The sequence below is a fragment of the Orycteropus afer genome, unplaced genomic scaffold (genome assembly GCF_000298275.1).
Source record: "Orycteropus afer afer isolate SDZICR_OR568_19922 unplaced genomic scaffold, OryAfe1.0 scaffold00190, whole genome shotgun sequence".
Classification (NCBI taxonomy): domain Eukaryota; kingdom Metazoa; phylum Chordata; class Mammalia; order Tubulidentata; family Orycteropodidae; genus Orycteropus; species Orycteropus afer.
The window spans coordinates 2338944-2357511 of NW_006921777.1; the positions used below are offsets into that span (position 1 = coordinate 2338944).

The following is an 18568-nucleotide window of genomic DNA, read 5'->3' on the forward strand; positions in this document are numbered from 1 at the left end:
ATGTTTCACAAACTAGTTTAAGTTGTAAACTAGGTGGACCTACTGGGATGTATTGCAGGAGGTTCTGTTTATGCTCATGTTTGGATCATGTTTCTCAAAATGGCAGGGAGAGATTAGCAATTTTTTAGATCACATATTATACAAGGGCAACTAGTCACTCATCCAGCTACATATATCGATGTTTCACAACAGATTTGATCCATATTTGAGGCTTCAAAATCAGGGTGACAATTCTATGTGCATAAATTCAGTTCAAATTTCCCTAGGGCAATAGCACCTTATAAGAACCTATAGACTCAGTGACACTCTGAAAACTGTACAGATGTCTTGTGGTGGTGGTGTTGTTGTTCTATAATAACTGACCCATGGTGGTCACAGAGAGTAGCACCAATTACACATCCTAAAGTTAGCACATTTTCACATGCATAGAACGAGTCTACACCGTGGCCTAGCCCTTGGGTTTTATAAGTTTAAAACCTATTCTCTGTGGGTGGTGGTAGCTTCTCCAATGACTCTGATCAGTTTCCATGCACTCTCTTTAAAGCCTGCCATGACAGATGCACTCTCAGACAGTTTTACTTTCCCAAAAATGTATTGGCTTCATGTACAGTTTTGAAGCATGCTCACTCTAGCACTGATAGCTCCTGCATAGTCATAACAACTGTAAATACAGGACAAACACACCAGATAATAACAGCTTTGAAGGTTTGCATTCTGATTTTGTTTGCAATGTACAGGAAATCTCAGCAAGTGAAACACCTCATAACACCAACAGGATAAAATACATTTTTTGTGTTTGTGTTGATTTGTGCAAGTTTTAAAAAGTATTATTTACAATACCCACCCAGTAGCCTGTGCAAATCTAACCTTCTTTTACAGTATAAACGCTTCCTCTTCCACAGTGACGTCACTGCTTCAGTGTTCTTTAATGCTGAATTTCTCATGTACAACAATAGCAATCAAAACAACATGCATCAAAACTATTTAAAGAAAAGTAAAGAAAAAGAATAGGGAAGGAAAGCCGAATAGTTGTGCTCATGCTGCATCTAGTATTTCCAGCTTGGCTGGATAAGAATTCAGTATCTCCCGCCTTCTGCAACTCTCTCACCTAGAACTGGATGAAAATTAGCCACATGTCTCAGCTGTAAGTGACAGTCAAAGTGGGTTTCTGAGTTATCTGAATATTTTGGATGGTAGGCAAAGCAATTTATTCACAATTTAAAAATACTGATCTTTCTCCTATCCATTTCTTAAAAAAAAAAAAAAATGAGATACAGAGATGAGGCTACTGTGTTAACTGGTGTTGCTTGTTTGTAAATGAAAAGACAGTGGAAATTACCAGTGGTTTAGGATTTAAACCAACTGTTAAACTGTTGTAGAAATCTTTTTTAAGGCAGTGAGACAGCACCATAGGAAATGTTCCTTCTTTCACTGAAAAGGCTCAAACAAATAAAGCCCTAAAAAAGCCTTTTGTCAGTGTTGACTAATAATTGGTATAAAACTCTTGTTAAGGGTGTGGGCAGGTGGTTTAAAAAGACCACTGTGGTAAAAACAACCTTATAAAACCTGTGACTCATACACAAAAAAGGTGGAGCACATCATGTGAACATGGTAGTTAAGAGTTAAATTGGCACTTATCCAGCTTGTCACAGTAGTGTTTTCTGGTAGTTGCACAATTCCTTTTGTGCTTACAGAGGAGGGACCTATTGGGTTCATTCTGAAATGGGGGGAGCGCACAACGCAAACACTACTGGAACCCTGTGACCAGCACCATGTGGCACAAAGGAGGTTGGGTGGATCAGAAAAATGGACCCTGCATGGGGAGTACAACCCCTCAGAGGAAACAAAACCTAGGGACAAAAAAGGCCTGCATTGTAAACTTTTAAAGAGGAAAAAAAAATAAATTCCAGTTTGGCTATCCCATGTGCAATCTATTCAGTTGCCCTGTCATTAGGGTCCTTTGCAGTTGCGTAATGGAGCCTTATATCACTCTGTGGATATAAAAATGCTTAGAAATAAAATAAAGGTAAGCTTCCATTTCAATTTAGCATATTGGCGGTTCAGACTTGGTTCTCCTGCCTTCCTGTAGACCATGACTCTGCGTCAGGGACCTTGACAGGGTGCTTTCATACTGGCAGTGGTTTAGTGAAAATACCTTCTCTTTAAATATATATTTTTTAAAAAGTATAGTCTTTTCCCCTAACTGTTTCCATCCTCTAGAGGGTAGATTCAAGAGATGAATCCAATATGTCTTCATGGTGGCTGGTGCTATCACTGTCGCAGCTTTGTGTGCCCGAGTAATTGGCTGCTTCTTGGAGTTTCATTAGCATATTCATCTGAAGAAAGCAAAAGAGACATCATTATAGGCAGTGGAGCATCCAGTAAGCTAGTCCCATAAAAAAACAAAGCCCTGAGTCACACGGAGGACCATCTGATCGCATCCAAGTGAAAAAGCAAAACAATTTTGCATTCTCACTCATTGCCCCTGGCTCCTACAGTCTTCCTCCCAGGCATGACTAAGACACCAAACCATAAGGACAAAATAGAGCCTCCAGATAACTTTTTTATTTGAGGTCGTTAATGAATACTGCTCCAGTAGGGAGACTGGAAAGGAAACTGTATCACAGCTGGACATCTGGGTTTGTTGCTGGAGAGTATGCCAAGCTTCCCAGCTTTTTGGCTGGGAGAAACAAAAACCGTTGAATGGCAACTGAAAGTCGTGAATGTTCATACATACACAGACCTGCACATAGGCGCACACACACACACACAGTCCCTTGAGAGAAGGAGGGGACGGAGTGGAATGAAGCCAGCTGCTGCACACAAGCACACCATCTGTGGTTCAGGAGCTGACCTCAAGAGGAGGTGACTGCACGATGCCAACCATGAGTGTTTGAAGAGGGAGAAGGAAAGAATCACTGTCAAATTCTTATTGTTGGATTTTAGGCTAAAGTATGATTGATATGCCGCTGAAAACAAAGCACCTTCTGGAACAAAAGCAGCTGTCTCAAGTTCCCCAGCCTTCTAGGGGAATGGTAATATTCATTCTAGTAAAAGTGACATCCATGGGAAAGCACCTGAGGAGACAGGCAGTAGCACTTCCATGTATTAGATAATATAATGGAGTCACATTGCTTGGGTTTCGATGGACCTGCAGCTTCACTACTAGAGGGGAAAGCTAAAATAAAAGTATCATTTAAAAATAATTGTGGATAAATGGTTCAACAATTTTAGAAAGCCCAGGAAAATCAGTTTGTATCTTCATGAGGGTAGTGGAGTTGTTTTCTTATCAAAGGTTTCTATTAATTATAATAATCTTTATATCATTTAATGCATAGTAATTTTACTTCATAAGGAAACTAAAGTTGTCTTTTCTAACTTAGAGAAATAAGGAATCTGATGCAACAGAATTGAGAACTAAAAGGATTGCTTGGTTCAAGCTATGCATGTTGTGTGCTTGTGTGTGTAAAATGTGTATTCAGTTAATGCTTGTGAAATGAATGATAAACTAGTAAGCACTAATTTCAGCAAAATTGGCTTTCTGACAAAGATAATCTATATTGAAGTTATTGTAGTATTATTCAGGACAATATTTTTTGCTAGAAGTTTTGATCAAATACTTTGAATTTATTCAATCAGCTACCAACAGGTGTAGAAGTAGTGGGTGATAAACTCTCGAACCCAATAAGCCACAAGTCTCTATAAGCACGCAGTCTCTTCCTCTCTCTCTCTCTCTCTCTCCTCTATTTTCCCCTCTCTAAAATACACATATATGTGCACATACACACACATTTTCATGTGCATTTATATTCCCTCCCTCCTTGCTTTTGTCTATCCCTCCCTCCCTCTTAAAAGCTGGCTGTTCATTCAAGCACATGAGTAAAGATGATTTTGAAAAATAGCTATGATTTTTAACACATTCCTGATTTATTAAGAGCAGTAATGGTAAATGAAGTCTATTTAAGGATTTAGGATTCCATTTCAGTTACAAATATTTGAAATCACTTCACTTTTGTATTTAAAAGTTTTGTGTAATAATAGTGTTATTAAAGCCTTATTTTTTTAAAAAATGATACCATATTACAGATATATTTCCATTAGGATAAGTTCCAAATCTTAGATTCTTCATACCAAACCAAACCCACTGCCCTTGAGTTGATTCTGATTCATAGTGACCCTTTTTAGGACAGAGTAGAACTGCCCTATAGAGTTCCCAAGGCTATAAATCTTTACAGAAGCAGACTGCCTCATCTTTTTCACACAGAGTGGTTGGTAGGTTTGAACCCACAACCTTTTAGTTAATAGCTGAATGCCTTAAACATTGCACCACCAGAACTCCATAGATTCTTAATGGTTGTTGTTGTTATGTGCCATGGAGTCCACCCAACTCATAGTGACCCCTCCTTGGGTTGCCGAGGCAGTATCACTATGGAAGTAGATTGCCCTGCCTTTCTTCCAAGGAGTGGCTGGTGGGTTTGAATGACCGGCTTTCTGGTTAGCAGTCAAGTGCCTTAGGCACTATGCTCCCAGAGCTCCTTTCTTTACCTTCTCATAGTATTGCTTTGTCCCTTCAAGCAAAATGAGATGACAAGAGTCAATGTAATAGATTATAATCATCCATGAAACTATTTCCCTTCTCTCTTCTTTTCTGTTTCATCCCCACACCCATATTCATAAACATAATCTCTATCATCAATTCTAACACCTTAGTCAGCTTCTTATGATTGCTGGTATTTAGAAATCTTCTAGTCTCTTAGACTGCATCCTCTCTCCTCCAATTTGTCCTCTTACTTTGTTAGCAAAGTGACCTTTACAAACTGCAAATGTAACTAGATAAACTCCCTTCTTAAAAACTTTTGGTGGCTCCCATTGTCTGTGTGATAAACCTTTAATGTTCCACAAGGATAAACAAAGTTTGGAATGATCTAGCAATTGTAGATTTCTATAGCTTCAATTCCACCATCACACACACACACACACACACACAGAGCTCTAGTGGCACAGTGCTTCAGGCATTTGACTGCTAACCAGAAGGTTGGCAATTCAAACCCACCAGCTGCTCCATGGAAGGAAGATGGGGCAATCTACTTCTGTAAATATTTGCAGCCTTGGAAATCCAATAGGGTTGCTATGAGTCAGAATTGACTTGATGGTAGTGGGATACACACACACATACACACATACATATATATCCCTAAACTAAGAGCTCTGCTAGAGTAGTGCCTAAAGCACTCGACTGCTAACCAGAAGGCTGGCGGTTCCAAGCCACCAGCCACTCCTCAAAAGGAAGGTTGGGCAATCTACTTCCGTAGTGATACCTCCTCAGAAACCCAAGGGGAGGTCGCTATGAATTGAGTCTGACTCGACAGCACATAACAACAACAACAATAATTTTACTGTAGTCTTCCATTATGTTTCACTTGTTTCCATAAATTTGGTTGCTCTCCATCTAATCATAGGATGGATGACCAAGCATCACCACTTTTGTGAGTTTTGTCTTTATCACTTCCTCAATTGGCTCACAGCTTTACCTACTCTTTCATTATGTTTCTGTAGTTTATATAGGCACATGTCTCTCTCTGCTACTTTCTTGTGAGAAAAGAAATGATAGCTTTTTAATCTCCTGATTGCCTTAGCTATCAGGTCTTAGCCTTAAGTACATATTTAGCAATATTTGTTGAATGAATTAATCTACAAGGTGTGCTTTTAAAAGTGTGAGATATGCTAAAACCTTGCATCCCTATTCAGACCAAAAAAAAAAAAAAAAGTTCTTACACTAAACACTGGACTTTTTTTCCCTCAGGTTTATAATTCAGATTAGACTATAAATATATTTTTTGCCTTAGGTCAACGATTATTGAGGCATTGATAGAAAAAGCAGATAAGAATATACCTAACTCAAAGATTTATTTTTAGATGAAAATAGTTTGCCATTTAACATGTCCAAAATCATAACCCCTGGTTTGTAAGATGTTTAGTGGATCAGCAGATTAGGGGTCAGGAATTTTTCTATCCAATTTTCAAGTCAGACAAATCCTAGATTTCTTTGCTGCAGTAGAAGACAAGGGTATTTAGAGTCAGGGAAAAGAGAGCTTGGCAGGTTTAGCGGACCAGGACCGTGGCAGCTGGAAAAGCTGAAGCATCACTTAAGGATGCTGAGTCCTACAAGGTTACAAAAATAACTAGCCTTATAGATAATCATCCTTACCTTAAACAGACATAATTTATCAATACCTTACAGAGGTAAGAGTGAAATTTATGAAAAATTGAGATGAAATAATCCATAGTTCTATGCTAAGGCTTATATTTATTAATTTTTAAACATCCTAACACCAGTTATTCAGTGACTGGATTCAAGCCACTACCTTGATTTCTAACTCTGTGCCAACCCTTACAGAAATTTAAGTCCAGGCCCTTATGGGGTATACAGTCAAGATAAGAAGTCATAAACAGGGAATCTCAGGACTTGAAGGAAGTCTATGCATGTATTACAGTGATTTCATGGAATCTTTGTAATAGTATGTACAATATACTGGTGTATACATTTTGATGGGGGAAAGGATCTTAAAAATATATCAGTGTTAAGAATGATCAACTTAGATGATGGTGATATGTATATGTAGAAGTTATTGGTATAAAGTATCAAATAATTATATGCTTGAGTATAGTCATAGGTTGTAACCTATGTGTTCTTCCCCCTCTCGCTTTTATTGGTTGTAAGTAACATGATAGGCTTTATTTTGGTATCTTTTGTTTCTGTATTGGCCGTGCAAGCCCAATGATCTCTTTAGTAATAAAATGGTAAGTTGACCAATGCATAACATTTGATACTGATCTATAGTAAATAATCTGTAAACATAAAATAAATACATAAATAATAGTCTTTCCCCCCTGATAATAGCATATATTTAATATTTCCTGACTATACCAAACTAATATAACCTACACTATTGTAAAGGGAGCAATGCAATTTTCATGTCAGACAAATCCTAAATTTCTTTGCTGTAGTAGAAGACACTACTGTAAGAAACCAAAGACTAAATCTAAATTTAGTCAAACTAGTTAATTCCCAAAAGTTCATTAGGTTATACTCTTCATTCTTTCATTTTAGAACAAATTCAGTTCTAAATTAAATACTAAATTATCTTTAGTATTTAATTAATTGAGTCATGCTGTTTTATTAATTAATTTATTATTGTATGTAATTTTCTGAACTATAGGAAGAATCTTTCTGTTATGGTCACAGAATTCAATCTGGCTTCAGAGTGTTTCTTGACTATTTTTAAGCATGTAAGTTTGATCTTTTGTTTAAAAATTTCCTACAGTAAAAGCAGGCAAAGGTAATAGATTTAAAATTGAGTGCCAGTATCAAACTCATCCAAATATCATTTAGGGAAACCAATGTCTTTGATTCAAATGAGAGACTATTAATGACCACACACTATCCTCAAGATTATAAGGAAAAATAAATATCAGCTTCTTACCAGGGGATCCCCTTCTGTTTCAGTTTGTGGAATGTGCTTTGAGGTTGTGGCTTCCTTAGTAGATGTGCAGCCCTCATACCCAACATCTTCTGGTCGCAACTGAAGTAATGCTGGACCCTCCTGGGGCAGAGACACTGAGCTCCATGGGTATGTGTCTAGCACCCACTTTGATGGATCTTCCCACGGTGCACGTTTCCCGTACATCTAAAAGTTGACCACATATTTAGCAAACATAGAATGCATTTCTATGCAGTAAAAAGGTTATTACTAATTGAGTGATTCCTTAGCACTTTGAGTTTTTATCGGACATTCAAGGGAATTAAGTGTCCCTAAACAATTTTCCAGGCATCCTTAGATGGCACAAATAGTTAAGCACTAGGCCACTAACCAAAAGAATGGCAATTCAATTCTGCCCAGAGGTGCCTTGGAAAAAGTCCTGATGATCTACTTCCAAAAAATCAGCCGGCCCCACAGAATACAATTCTATATGAAGTTACATGCAGTGGCCATGAGTCAGAATCAACTCAATGGCAACTGACACTTTTGGTAAATAATTTTTGAGATATTAAACACATCTGTCTATGTAGAGGGGTAGTCAAAATAAAGAAGAACATTTGGGATAAATGATCAGTATTTGGGTGGATGGGGTGGTTTATTTTAAATAGTGTAGATGTGTCCTCTCACATTTATCTTTATTACTAACTTTACAAAGTAAAAGAAAGCTCAATTTGAGGAAGAAAAGGTTCAGTTACAGAGGACTGAAAAAAGTCATTCTAGACAATAAGTAGTGAGCCCTGGTTGCACAGTGGCTTAGCACTTGGCTCCTAACCAAAAGCTCGGTTTGAATTCATGAGCTGCTCCATGGGGCAGAGATCTGGCATACTGCTTCTGTAAGGAAGGCAACCTTGGAAACCCTGTGAGGCAGGTCTACTCTGTCCTACAGGGTCACCATGAGTCAGAATTGACTTGAGGACACAGAGTAGACATAAGTAGAGTTTGCTACTAAACTACACTTTGGAAAGATGAATAAAAAAGACTTCTCTTTTCATTGTATGAGTAACTATATTTAAACTTCTTGAAGAATACTTTCCTTGATAGACATTTTTCTTCATATTTACTTTTATTATTATTACTATTTTATATATCTATATAGATATATTTATATAAGGAGTTCTGTTGGTGTAGTGCCTAAGGCATTTGATTGCTAACCAGATGGCTGCTGGTTCAAACCCACCTTGTAAGGAAGGGTTGGGCAATCTACTTCTCTAGTGATTCTGCCTCGGAAACCCAAGGAGGGGTCACTATGAGTCAGATCTGACTCGACAGCAGGGGTTTGGTTTGGGTTGTATCTATATAATCCCATTGCTTGCTGTAAAAATTTTCTTTAGATGTTTATGTATTAGATGATTAGTAAAAGGGAAGAGAAAATGAAAAATTAAAGCAAAAGCTCTGCAAGGATTCATATGGAAGTAAGAAGCCCAAAAAAAAGAGATGGTATAGCTTCATTTTAGTCCTGGCAATAGAGTAGAGGGAAGCAGATGAATCCAAGAGGTACTGAAAATGTTTTAAGCTGGAAATCAAATTCACTGAGAAGGAAGTGGTTAATGGAAATGCATAAGGACACAGAGGGCACAGAAAGAAAAGTTAAAATTCAAAGTTGTTGCTATGTGTCGTTGAGTCAGACCCAACTCATACTGACCCCTCCTTGGGTTTCTGAGGCAGTATCACTACAGAAGTAGAGTACCCCATCTTCCTTCCGAGGAATGGCTGGTGGGTTTGAACCACCAGCTTTCTGGTTAGCATTCAAGTGCCTTAGGCACTATGCTACCAGAGCTCCTGAAATCCAAAGAGGAGGGCAATATCACAGGTATACTAGTTCTTTAATATACCCTTCTTTTCCCTTGACCACCACTGAGGGCAATACTGGTTTCCAGGTGCATGTTTTTCCCCAGATGGCCTGCTGTGGAGTATTCTAAGGGGTTTGCTATGGTTTGGTTAGACACAAGCAAAATGGTTGACACCATGAAAGGGCTATGAACAGCCTTGAATTGTGTGAAGCTGTGGAAACCTTGCTAAAGAAAGGAGCCGAGGTCCTGATACTGATATCTGTGTATTTCCTCAGGGGACGCATAAGATGATTGCATGGGGAGCAATCATTAGGGCTTTTGTTTTGTTCTGTTTTTAATAGTTCTTTTGTTTTGGAGTGGAAAATTTCTCAGTTGATAACCTGCCTCCTAGAAGATGCCAACAGTAACTTGCCATACAACTTAAATTAACTGAAGGAAAATGTGTAATTCTTGAAAACAAAAGATTGCCTAGAATCAAGTAATGCCAGATTTTTAAAGAGTCATCAAGAACAGCAAAATTGGAGGTAGCCAATAAAAATCTAATTCTGTATTTCAGTGAGAATATATATTATAGAAAAAGAAGTAAAATAACGTAAATCTAAATACTCAGAATGAAATGGAGTGATTGCTGTAATTTCAAGAATCACCAAAATAAAAATCTAAATCCGTGGTATCATTAGTGTAACCCCCCACTTGCCATATGGTATTTCACCAAAGTGTTAGTTGTAATCTGAAAGGGGATCTTTCCATCCCCCTAAACTCAGATTTCCACATTGGTTGCCAGGCTTAGTTTCTCTACCCTTTTCCTCCAAGATTCTTTGTTGCCAGTGGATCCAGTGGGATGGTTCAAGACACAAATGCTTCCTTTTCCTCCTACTCTTCCAGAAAGCATATATGGACCATTCCAAGAATAACTTCCACCAGTGCACTTTTTTGACCTAGCACATTCTTCAGTAACAATGAAAACTATCTTTCCACCAAAAGATTTTCCTCTCCTATGTACTAAATTTTTCCCCAGAATGCCCACGTCATAGTTGACACAGCTTTCATGCTAATCTACTACTAAACCTCCAGAACCACAAGAAACTTGAGACATTTTTATCCCTATTCAAAAATAATTTTTATGTATCTCTCAGTTTTAGTTTAGGAAACTGGTCTTATAATTAAGTGACTATAATTTTTTCCAAATGGAAGCTTTATAGATTATAATTTCCAGGATACTATTTTACAAATAACATTGATTTAAATATTAAGAAGAAAGAACTCCTATACTTTTTAAATGAGAACTGAGAATGCTAAGCATTTTTGGTATTGTATTCATGGATTTTTAAAAAAATTTATATTCATTAGCAAACAAATATGAATTTAATAATAAAAATTTAGATGACAATTAACACTAAATCTCCATCCACAGGATATTCATTTGCATATTGATTTAAACTTATGTTGTCTAGAAAATTTTCCAAAATATTATGTTTTCTAGAAGTGAAATGAAGTATAATTTTTTTATGTATAGTAAAATAAACAAATAAAATTGCACTAAAACCAAAAAAACCAAATGGACTATCCTCAAGTCGATTTCAACTCATAGCGACCCCACCCTGGGTTTTTGAGGCAGTATCATTACAGAAGTAGATGGCCCGAACTTCCTTCTGAGGAGTGGCATTATGGAAGAAAAAAATGTGGAAAAAATAAACCATATCTTAATTCTAATAGCAGTTGTTATAACCAGAATTAGAGATGCTTAAGCAAAAACTGACTAAATTTTGGCTGAGTTGCTGAAAACAGGATTTGAATTCTTCCACAATAACTTGGGTCATCCAACACAATTTTAAGGACTCAATTTGAGTTTTACAATTCCATAATTTATTAAAATTCCAACTCCAATGTAAGGAAACAGCAATATTTATAGAAAGGGGAAATACACATATTGTTGAAGAAAATTGGTTTGTCTCATTAATTATATATTTTTTAAAGACTAAACAGAGGGTTTTGTTGGAGGGCCTTATGATGTAAATAGATGAAAGGAATAGTAGAGATGATGTTAAACTACTATGTCATAGATGAAAAGGCTAAATGCTTTAGAATTTACAGTACTTACTCAAAAATGGTGTTTAAGAATTTCAAACATGACATATACTAAAAACAGAGAACTGAGAAGTAAAATCTACTTGTTGCAAAACATTTGGTTGGAGTATAAAGGGCCAAGGGTGATGTAAGTCATGACTGCCTCACAAGATGATGTTGTTCTTGTTAGGTGCCTTAGAGTCATTTTCAACTTACAGTGACCTCACATACAACAGAACAAAACACTGCCAGTCCTGCACCACCCCCACAATTGTTGTTATGCTTGAGCCCATTATTGCAGCCACTGTGCCAATCCATCTCATTGAGGGTCTTCCCCTTTAGCACTTATCCTCTACTACCCTGGTGGTGTAGTGCCTAGGTATTTGACTGCTAACCAAAAGGCTGCTGGTTCAAACCCACCAGCCATTCCTCGGAAGAAAGATTGGGCAATCTACTCTGTAGAGATACTGCCTCGGAAACCCAAGGATGGGTCTCTATGAGTCGAAGCGACTCAATGACACGGAGGAAAAACTTTTTTTTTTTTTAACCAAACGTAATATCCTTTTCCCAGCACTGGTCTGTCCTGATAACATGACTAAAATATGGGAGATGAAGTCTGACCATTCTCACGTCTACGTAAAATGTAGAGCTATGTAGTCACCTGGCTACCTATTAAAGCAGTGTATACACCCACAGCAATAAAGTTGACCGTAAATATGTGGTTGTTAGAATAACCTTGCTTGCTTTTTTTTCCTATATATGTTTCAGAAAAGGCAAAAGCATTGAACAAAAGTTGCTCTTACTTTAGCGCTATATTTACATAATTCATGCCTTTTGCTCCTGCAGAAATACTCAGAGAAAAGGCATTTTCTTAAGTAATAAAGACCATTGGGGACTATACCTGAAGACCTTCTCTCACTGCCTCCAGAATATAAGGTACCAAAGAATAGTTCCAGAGATCCATGAACCACACTCTAGAACCTTCTACATCCATAGGGCAAGGAAGGAAGAGTCGGGGCCCTGAGAAGAAACAAATAACAAAATATTTTTGAGATGCATTATAATTAGCCATCTAAACATATCTCTAGGCATTATTTTGGGGATTTAATACAATTCTTGTTTGATTTTTAGAAAATAGCTTGATAATTATTATCATATATTTTACTAAAAACCCAGTATCTTAGGCCCTTCTTTCTTAAAATCTTAATCTAAAGCACAGAATATTATGGTTATGAGAAATCTTTAATGTCATAATGCAGTCAACCTGATCCATTTTACAAATGAGAAAATGGATTTCCAAATATAAAATATGTTATTATTTGCAGAAGTAGAAGAGCCCATATCTTCTGATGCCAAATTTGGAATTTTTATTTCTAATCTTCATAAAAGGAGTTATTTGTTTAATCTACATGATATAGTTAGTGAGTCAATCTGTGTGATCCATAACAATGTGAAAAGGACTTCTATCCAAGCAATTTAAGAAGGAATATAAAAATAAACATCTTTATGTCAATTAAAGAAAGATAATTTTAAAAATTTGGTCTTTCTGAAAATACCAAATATATATATATTACTGTTGTTGTTGTTTTCAGGTGCCGTCCATTCTGTTTTTCACTCACAGCAACCCAATATGACAGAGTAGAACAGCCTCATATGTTTTCTAGGCTATAATATTCACAGGAGCAGATAACTAGGTCTTTTCTCCCATGGAGTCATTGGGTGGGTTTGAACTACCAACCTTAGAACTGTACCCTAGAGTTTAACTGTTGTACCACAGGACTCCTTGAAAAAATATCAGACACTTAAATCATCTCTAAGTAAAATCTTTTCTCACAACTATATTTGATATGCGCCATCAGTTAAAATTTGGTTTTAGCATAAAAACGGTACCCTAAACAGACACTATTTATTTCAAATGGTCATCTGATTTCTGGATATTCATATATATTAAACTTATTTGATATCAGTAATATGCGATTTTTATAAGTGATGAATATTTGAAAAAAATGAATTGAGAAGAAAGCAAACTTTCTGAAAGGAAAAAAGTAAATTTAAATCTTTAGAAGTTCAACAAACTTAGCTTGTTTTGTTATTTTTCACCACTCAATCTGGCCATCTTCATCAAGCACTCTTCATTCCTGGAGGATAGCATATCCACTATCCCCAGGTTACAAATGAGATCTGTTCCTAAGTGTGTCCTTAGGTCAAATTTGTAGGTACGTTGGAACAGGTGCATACAGTTCTTATTTAACCATACTTCAGTGCAAGAAGGAGCTCTGGTGGCATAGTGGTTAACATATTGGAAGGAAGGTTGGGCTATCTACTTCTGTAGTGATACAACCTTGGAAACCTAAGGAGGGGTTGTTATGAGTTGGGTCCAACTCATGGCACTTAACAACAACAACAACAACAACAACAACAACCTAAAGATCTTCAACTTGAACCTACCATCTTCTCCCCATGAGAAGGATGTGGCAGCTTGCTTTCATAAAGATTTGCAGCCTGGAAAACCCCATGGGGCAGCTCTATTCTGTCCTATAGGGTCACTATGAGTTGGAATTCACTCAGTGGCAGTGGATTTTGGTTTGGTTTGTAGGGAAAGAAAAGCCTCAAAGCCTTTTCAATAATTTAAAAGCTTTTCACAGCAAGTGAAGGTGATTGTGATGAAGAGTTTCTTTCTAGCAGGGATTGGTTTAATCAGTGCAAAGGAAAGGCAAATTTACATAACATTAAAGGCAAGTCCAAATTATACATACGTCGGATCTTTATAACCTGGGGATGGCCTGTATTGTAATTTTGGAACTCACCAATGGTAACATCAGAAGAACTGTGCGTTTCCAAAAAACTGTTGAGATGATGCCACGTCTTAGGAATCCAGTCTATAATTTTGACTAAGTCATTATTGCGTATGTTCCTTTCAATTTCTATCTCTATCATTTTCCTTCGAAGATATCTGCCTAGAAAACCTTTCACCGGTTCTGTGTGGTTTGCACATAGTACCCACCTAGAAAAAAAAGATCAGACATTTTTTATAATTTAAATTTAAGTCCACAGTGATACCCTGACCAATATAAAGTAGCTATGTTCCCATTTCAATTGATGGTACATTTCTATAATTAAAGGGTTTAAGAAGTTTATTATCATTAGAGCTTTAACTTAACTAACACTTCTTTTTTGAGCTAAAGAGAAGCTCATGTGCGTCAGAGGTGAGTGGGAGGCTACATGCTGAGCACTCTTCTGTAGGAGAATCACAAATCCTGAAATAGGAACTCTTTTCACATCCTCACACTTAGAAGAAAAGTGCTCTACTTTAGCTGGTGACATAGTGAGTAGGAGAAACTTTTCTTTTTTTTTTTAAGCAACACTTCTGATTATAAGAAGAGGATCACAGAAGGTCTGCCTGATAAAGAGTGTCTGAAGAAGTGAGAATTATTTGCACACCACAGGTCACCATTGGCAGAATCTGTCAACTTTGAAATAGGAAAAAAAAAATACCAACCAAAATAAACAGAAGCAACAATAAAACAAAACAACACACACACACACAATTTATCTTTACCTGAAATTGTGATGCAGCTCTAGGTTTGGTGATGAAGAAACTCCCTGATTCATTGTTCCAATAATGTAAGGACTGGAAAATAAAAAAAGTAAATAAAAATATAAAAAAAGGAAAGGACATTTAGTATACTGGGGAATAAAATAGATTAATATGTTAGAAAGGCCTTAGAAAATAGTTATATAAATATGAAGTATTCCATTTTGAGATTGGGTTTGAAAACAAAAACTTTGTAATTTGAGGTTGAAAAATGACAAATCATTGGGGTGGAAAATGAGACTTGGGGTTCTAGTTTCAGCTCTGGCATCCCAGACAAATTGTTTTCTCTCTCAGGGGCTGAGTTTATCAATGTAAAATCAAGAGATTAGCATAATCACACTGGTCTCTTCCTAGTCTAATATCTTATGACTTATTATTCTAATCAATTTCATTGCTTCTTTAGCTTAATTCTTTACAGTTAGTTTAAAAGGTTCTAACTTACATGAGAGAATTTGTGTTCTAGCTTCAACTCTTATTTTATTTTTATTTGTTTTTAAAGGTTTATTTCTATAGCAATGATTACTTGATAATATCTGGCACCATAGCAGGTAGTATCATTTATGTTAATGTTCTTATGTATCCTTTCTTTAAGGGACATGCTACAATTGATCTCTAACAGGTTTTCAGATCATTATACCCTACTTTAACTTTCCCTTTCATAGTAATGTTTACAAATCAGATCCATTAATAGAATGAGTTATATCTGAATTTATTACAATATTCCTTATAGGAAGGGTGAATTTAAACATTGAGATGGATTGAAAATGAAACCAGAGATTGAGAGGCTCATTCCAGTTCTTAGTTTCCCTGATTCGAACTATTCTATCATTGATATTTAAATCCCCCAGACTTTCAGGATATTGTGGATGCTTACATCATTAAGGAAATAATGTTTCCAGCCTGTATATATGTACCTGTTGAAGTAATAGATAAATGTTCTAAGGAACATAAGGATGCCTTGGAAATATGCTGTAAAAGTAACATGGGTTTCTCAAATTAATTATATCCATTACAGGTCTAAAAAGTATAAAGGCCTAAGAACTCAACTTTGATCATAATTTTTCACATTTCCTCATTAAAGATTTGATAAGCATACCATTTGTTATATTTACAGTTGAGAAAGCCATTGAAGATATCACTCAAAGAGCCCATCACATGATGAAGATTATCAAGGATTATTACAACTGGGAGCTCTGCATCATTATTATCAGCACTGCACTGTTCAGCCAGGTTAGCTAGATATTGCTGTACTTCCTTTAAAGAATAGAGAAAAGAAGCACATCAGTGATATGTTTATACCACATGGCAAGTGATTCATATTTGCTTTCCATTGGCAAGTTTCGTTAAAAACACATAGATCATTCCATCGATATAAAACCCTAGACTACAAAGCAAAGAACATACAAAGCTGAGAGAGCATTATATAAAAAAAAAAAAAAAAAAGGAAAGAGAAAAAAGAAAAGGAGAAGGTGAAAAGAGCCAGTAAAGAACACCTACATTAAATACAAAATTGTGAACAAAACAACATATTTCTCAGTTGTTTTCCTCTAAAAAGAGAAATAAAAAGAGTTCTAGGCATGAATTCTTATGAAAAACTACAAATATCAAAACTTCCTTATTTTTGGTATTCCAGTGATAAAACTGAAGTTTAGTGAACTTTATAATTTCAAAGATAGATTAAATCCAAAATGTCATATGTGCCATTGGGTCATCTCTGACTCATAGTGACTGTATGTACAACAACAGAATGAAAGACTGCCTGGTCTTGCGCCACCCTCAAATCTTTGTTATGCCCCAGCTCATGGCTACAGCCACTGTCTCAATCCTTCTCGTTGAGGGTCTTCCCCTTTTTCACTGAGCTGGGCAATCTATAGGACCTCTGGTAGCACAGTGCCTAAAGCATTTGGCCACTAACCAGAAGACTGGTGGTTCAAACCCACCAGCCACTCCTCGGAAAGAAAGTTAGGCAATCTACTTCTGTAATGATACTGCCTCAGAAACTCAAGGAGGGGTGGCTATGAGTCGGATCTGACTTGATGGCGGTGAGTTTGGTTTTTATTTTTTTTTGGGGGGGGGCAGGCAATCTACTTCTGTGAAGATTTACCACCTCAGAAACCTAATGAGGGTCGCTATGAGTCGGAATCTACTTGATGGCAGTGAATTTGTTTTGGGTTTTCTTCTACTTTCCCAGGCATGTATCCTGCTCCAGGGACAGATCCCTTCTGACAACATGACCAAAGTACATGAGGCTTTCCAAAATGGCACCCTAAATTTGCTAATACTTTTAATATTTTATTTCCAATTTGGGTAGATGGCATACATTTAAAAATGTAGCCCCAGAACTCAAATAAAAGTGTGGTTACTTACAACGTGCATAAAATTACTGTGTTTTTAAACAAAGACAACTTTTATTTTTTTTCACCCTCACTGGGTCACTTGAAATTCGCATTTAACAGTTCTAGAGCTTCTCAAGTCTATTACAGGTATTATCCCTGCAAAGTAGCTTTTAATCTAAATATGATAACCAGTTTGCTGATTGACTGCTCTCACAGATGGGTAGGCCAGGAACATAATTAGGTTTCTCAGAGTTATCCTAATCAGTAAAAGCATTTCCATAATATTTGCATATTTACAATGACATTTTTAATTTGTAAATCTTGCTGAGGGTTAAAAAAAAAAATTCTGTGATCCTAATTTTTGGCAGGCAGGTAAATATGTAAACTGTATATCCTAGATGCCTCTCCCTCTGTCAGAAATACAAGTTTTAGAAGTAAAAGTAGAAGAGTATAAAACCACCATGCCCAGGGTTTTGAAGCATTTATTAATATATTCATTTAAGTTCAAATATAAAATTTATTAGAGACCAATGTACTATGTGTCTTATATTGAGCCAACCAAATAGAATGCTGTCTAAATCAAAGAATACAAAATAAATAAACTTTGAGAATAATTCAGAGTTTCACTTACTTAAAAAAGATAAAATAGAATTTACAACATTGATCTAGCTATATTAGGTCATTTATTCATTTATAAATTATTCACTACCTACATGCTTATGTCCTGGGAGCATACAGAAATATGAAGTACTGCACTTGTTATTATGGAGTTCAAGTTAAGTTTAACATATATAAGAACTACATTGTATACTTTTCTGAGCATAGGAGTTAAAAGGGTAATTAGACTGTCTTCTGTAGGTGCTAAGAGTTTCCACATAAGAATTTAAATATGAAAAATAGTTTCAATATAATGTCACAAGTGTATTAGGATCTATGAGATGTGTTTGTGGGGGTTAACCTAGATGGTGGGTGCCAAGGAAAGCTTTCTGGAAGAGGTAACTTGGAGCTCAGTAAGGATGGTAGGCATGGACATAAATAATGAACTTAGAAAGTGCAATGTGAAACATTCCATGGAAGAGGTTAAAGTAGGAATGTGGCTTACAGAAGGGGAAGGGATCAGTTGCAACAGGGAATCCTGACGGACTACATAGGGAGGTGGCATTTGGGATATATCTTAAAGAATAAGTAGAATTCATACTGGCTAGTATAGAGTTCTGGTAGCGTAGTGCCTAAAGCACT

At 36.4% G+C, this 18568-nt stretch overlaps 1 protein-coding gene across 1 annotated transcript in view; it reads right to left on the reverse strand.

Moving 5' to 3' along the window:
• Positions 1-2216: 2216 nt before the first annotated feature.
• Positions 2217-18568, reverse strand: part of NAV3 (neuron navigator 3) — a 552011-nt gene continuing 535659 nt past the window's right edge. The window contains exons 35-40 of the mRNA XM_007947567.1: positions 16090-16247; positions 14958-15029; positions 14206-14402; positions 12300-12418; positions 7485-7688; positions 2217-2336 (exon numbers count right to left, since the gene is read on the reverse strand). Of these exons, the coding sequence (XP_007945758.1) occupies positions 2217-2336; positions 7485-7688; positions 12300-12418; positions 14206-14402; positions 14958-15029; positions 16090-16247 (870 nt within the window). The remainder of the gene's footprint in view (positions 2337-7484; positions 7689-12299; positions 12419-14205; positions 14403-14957; positions 15030-16089; positions 16248-18568) is intronic.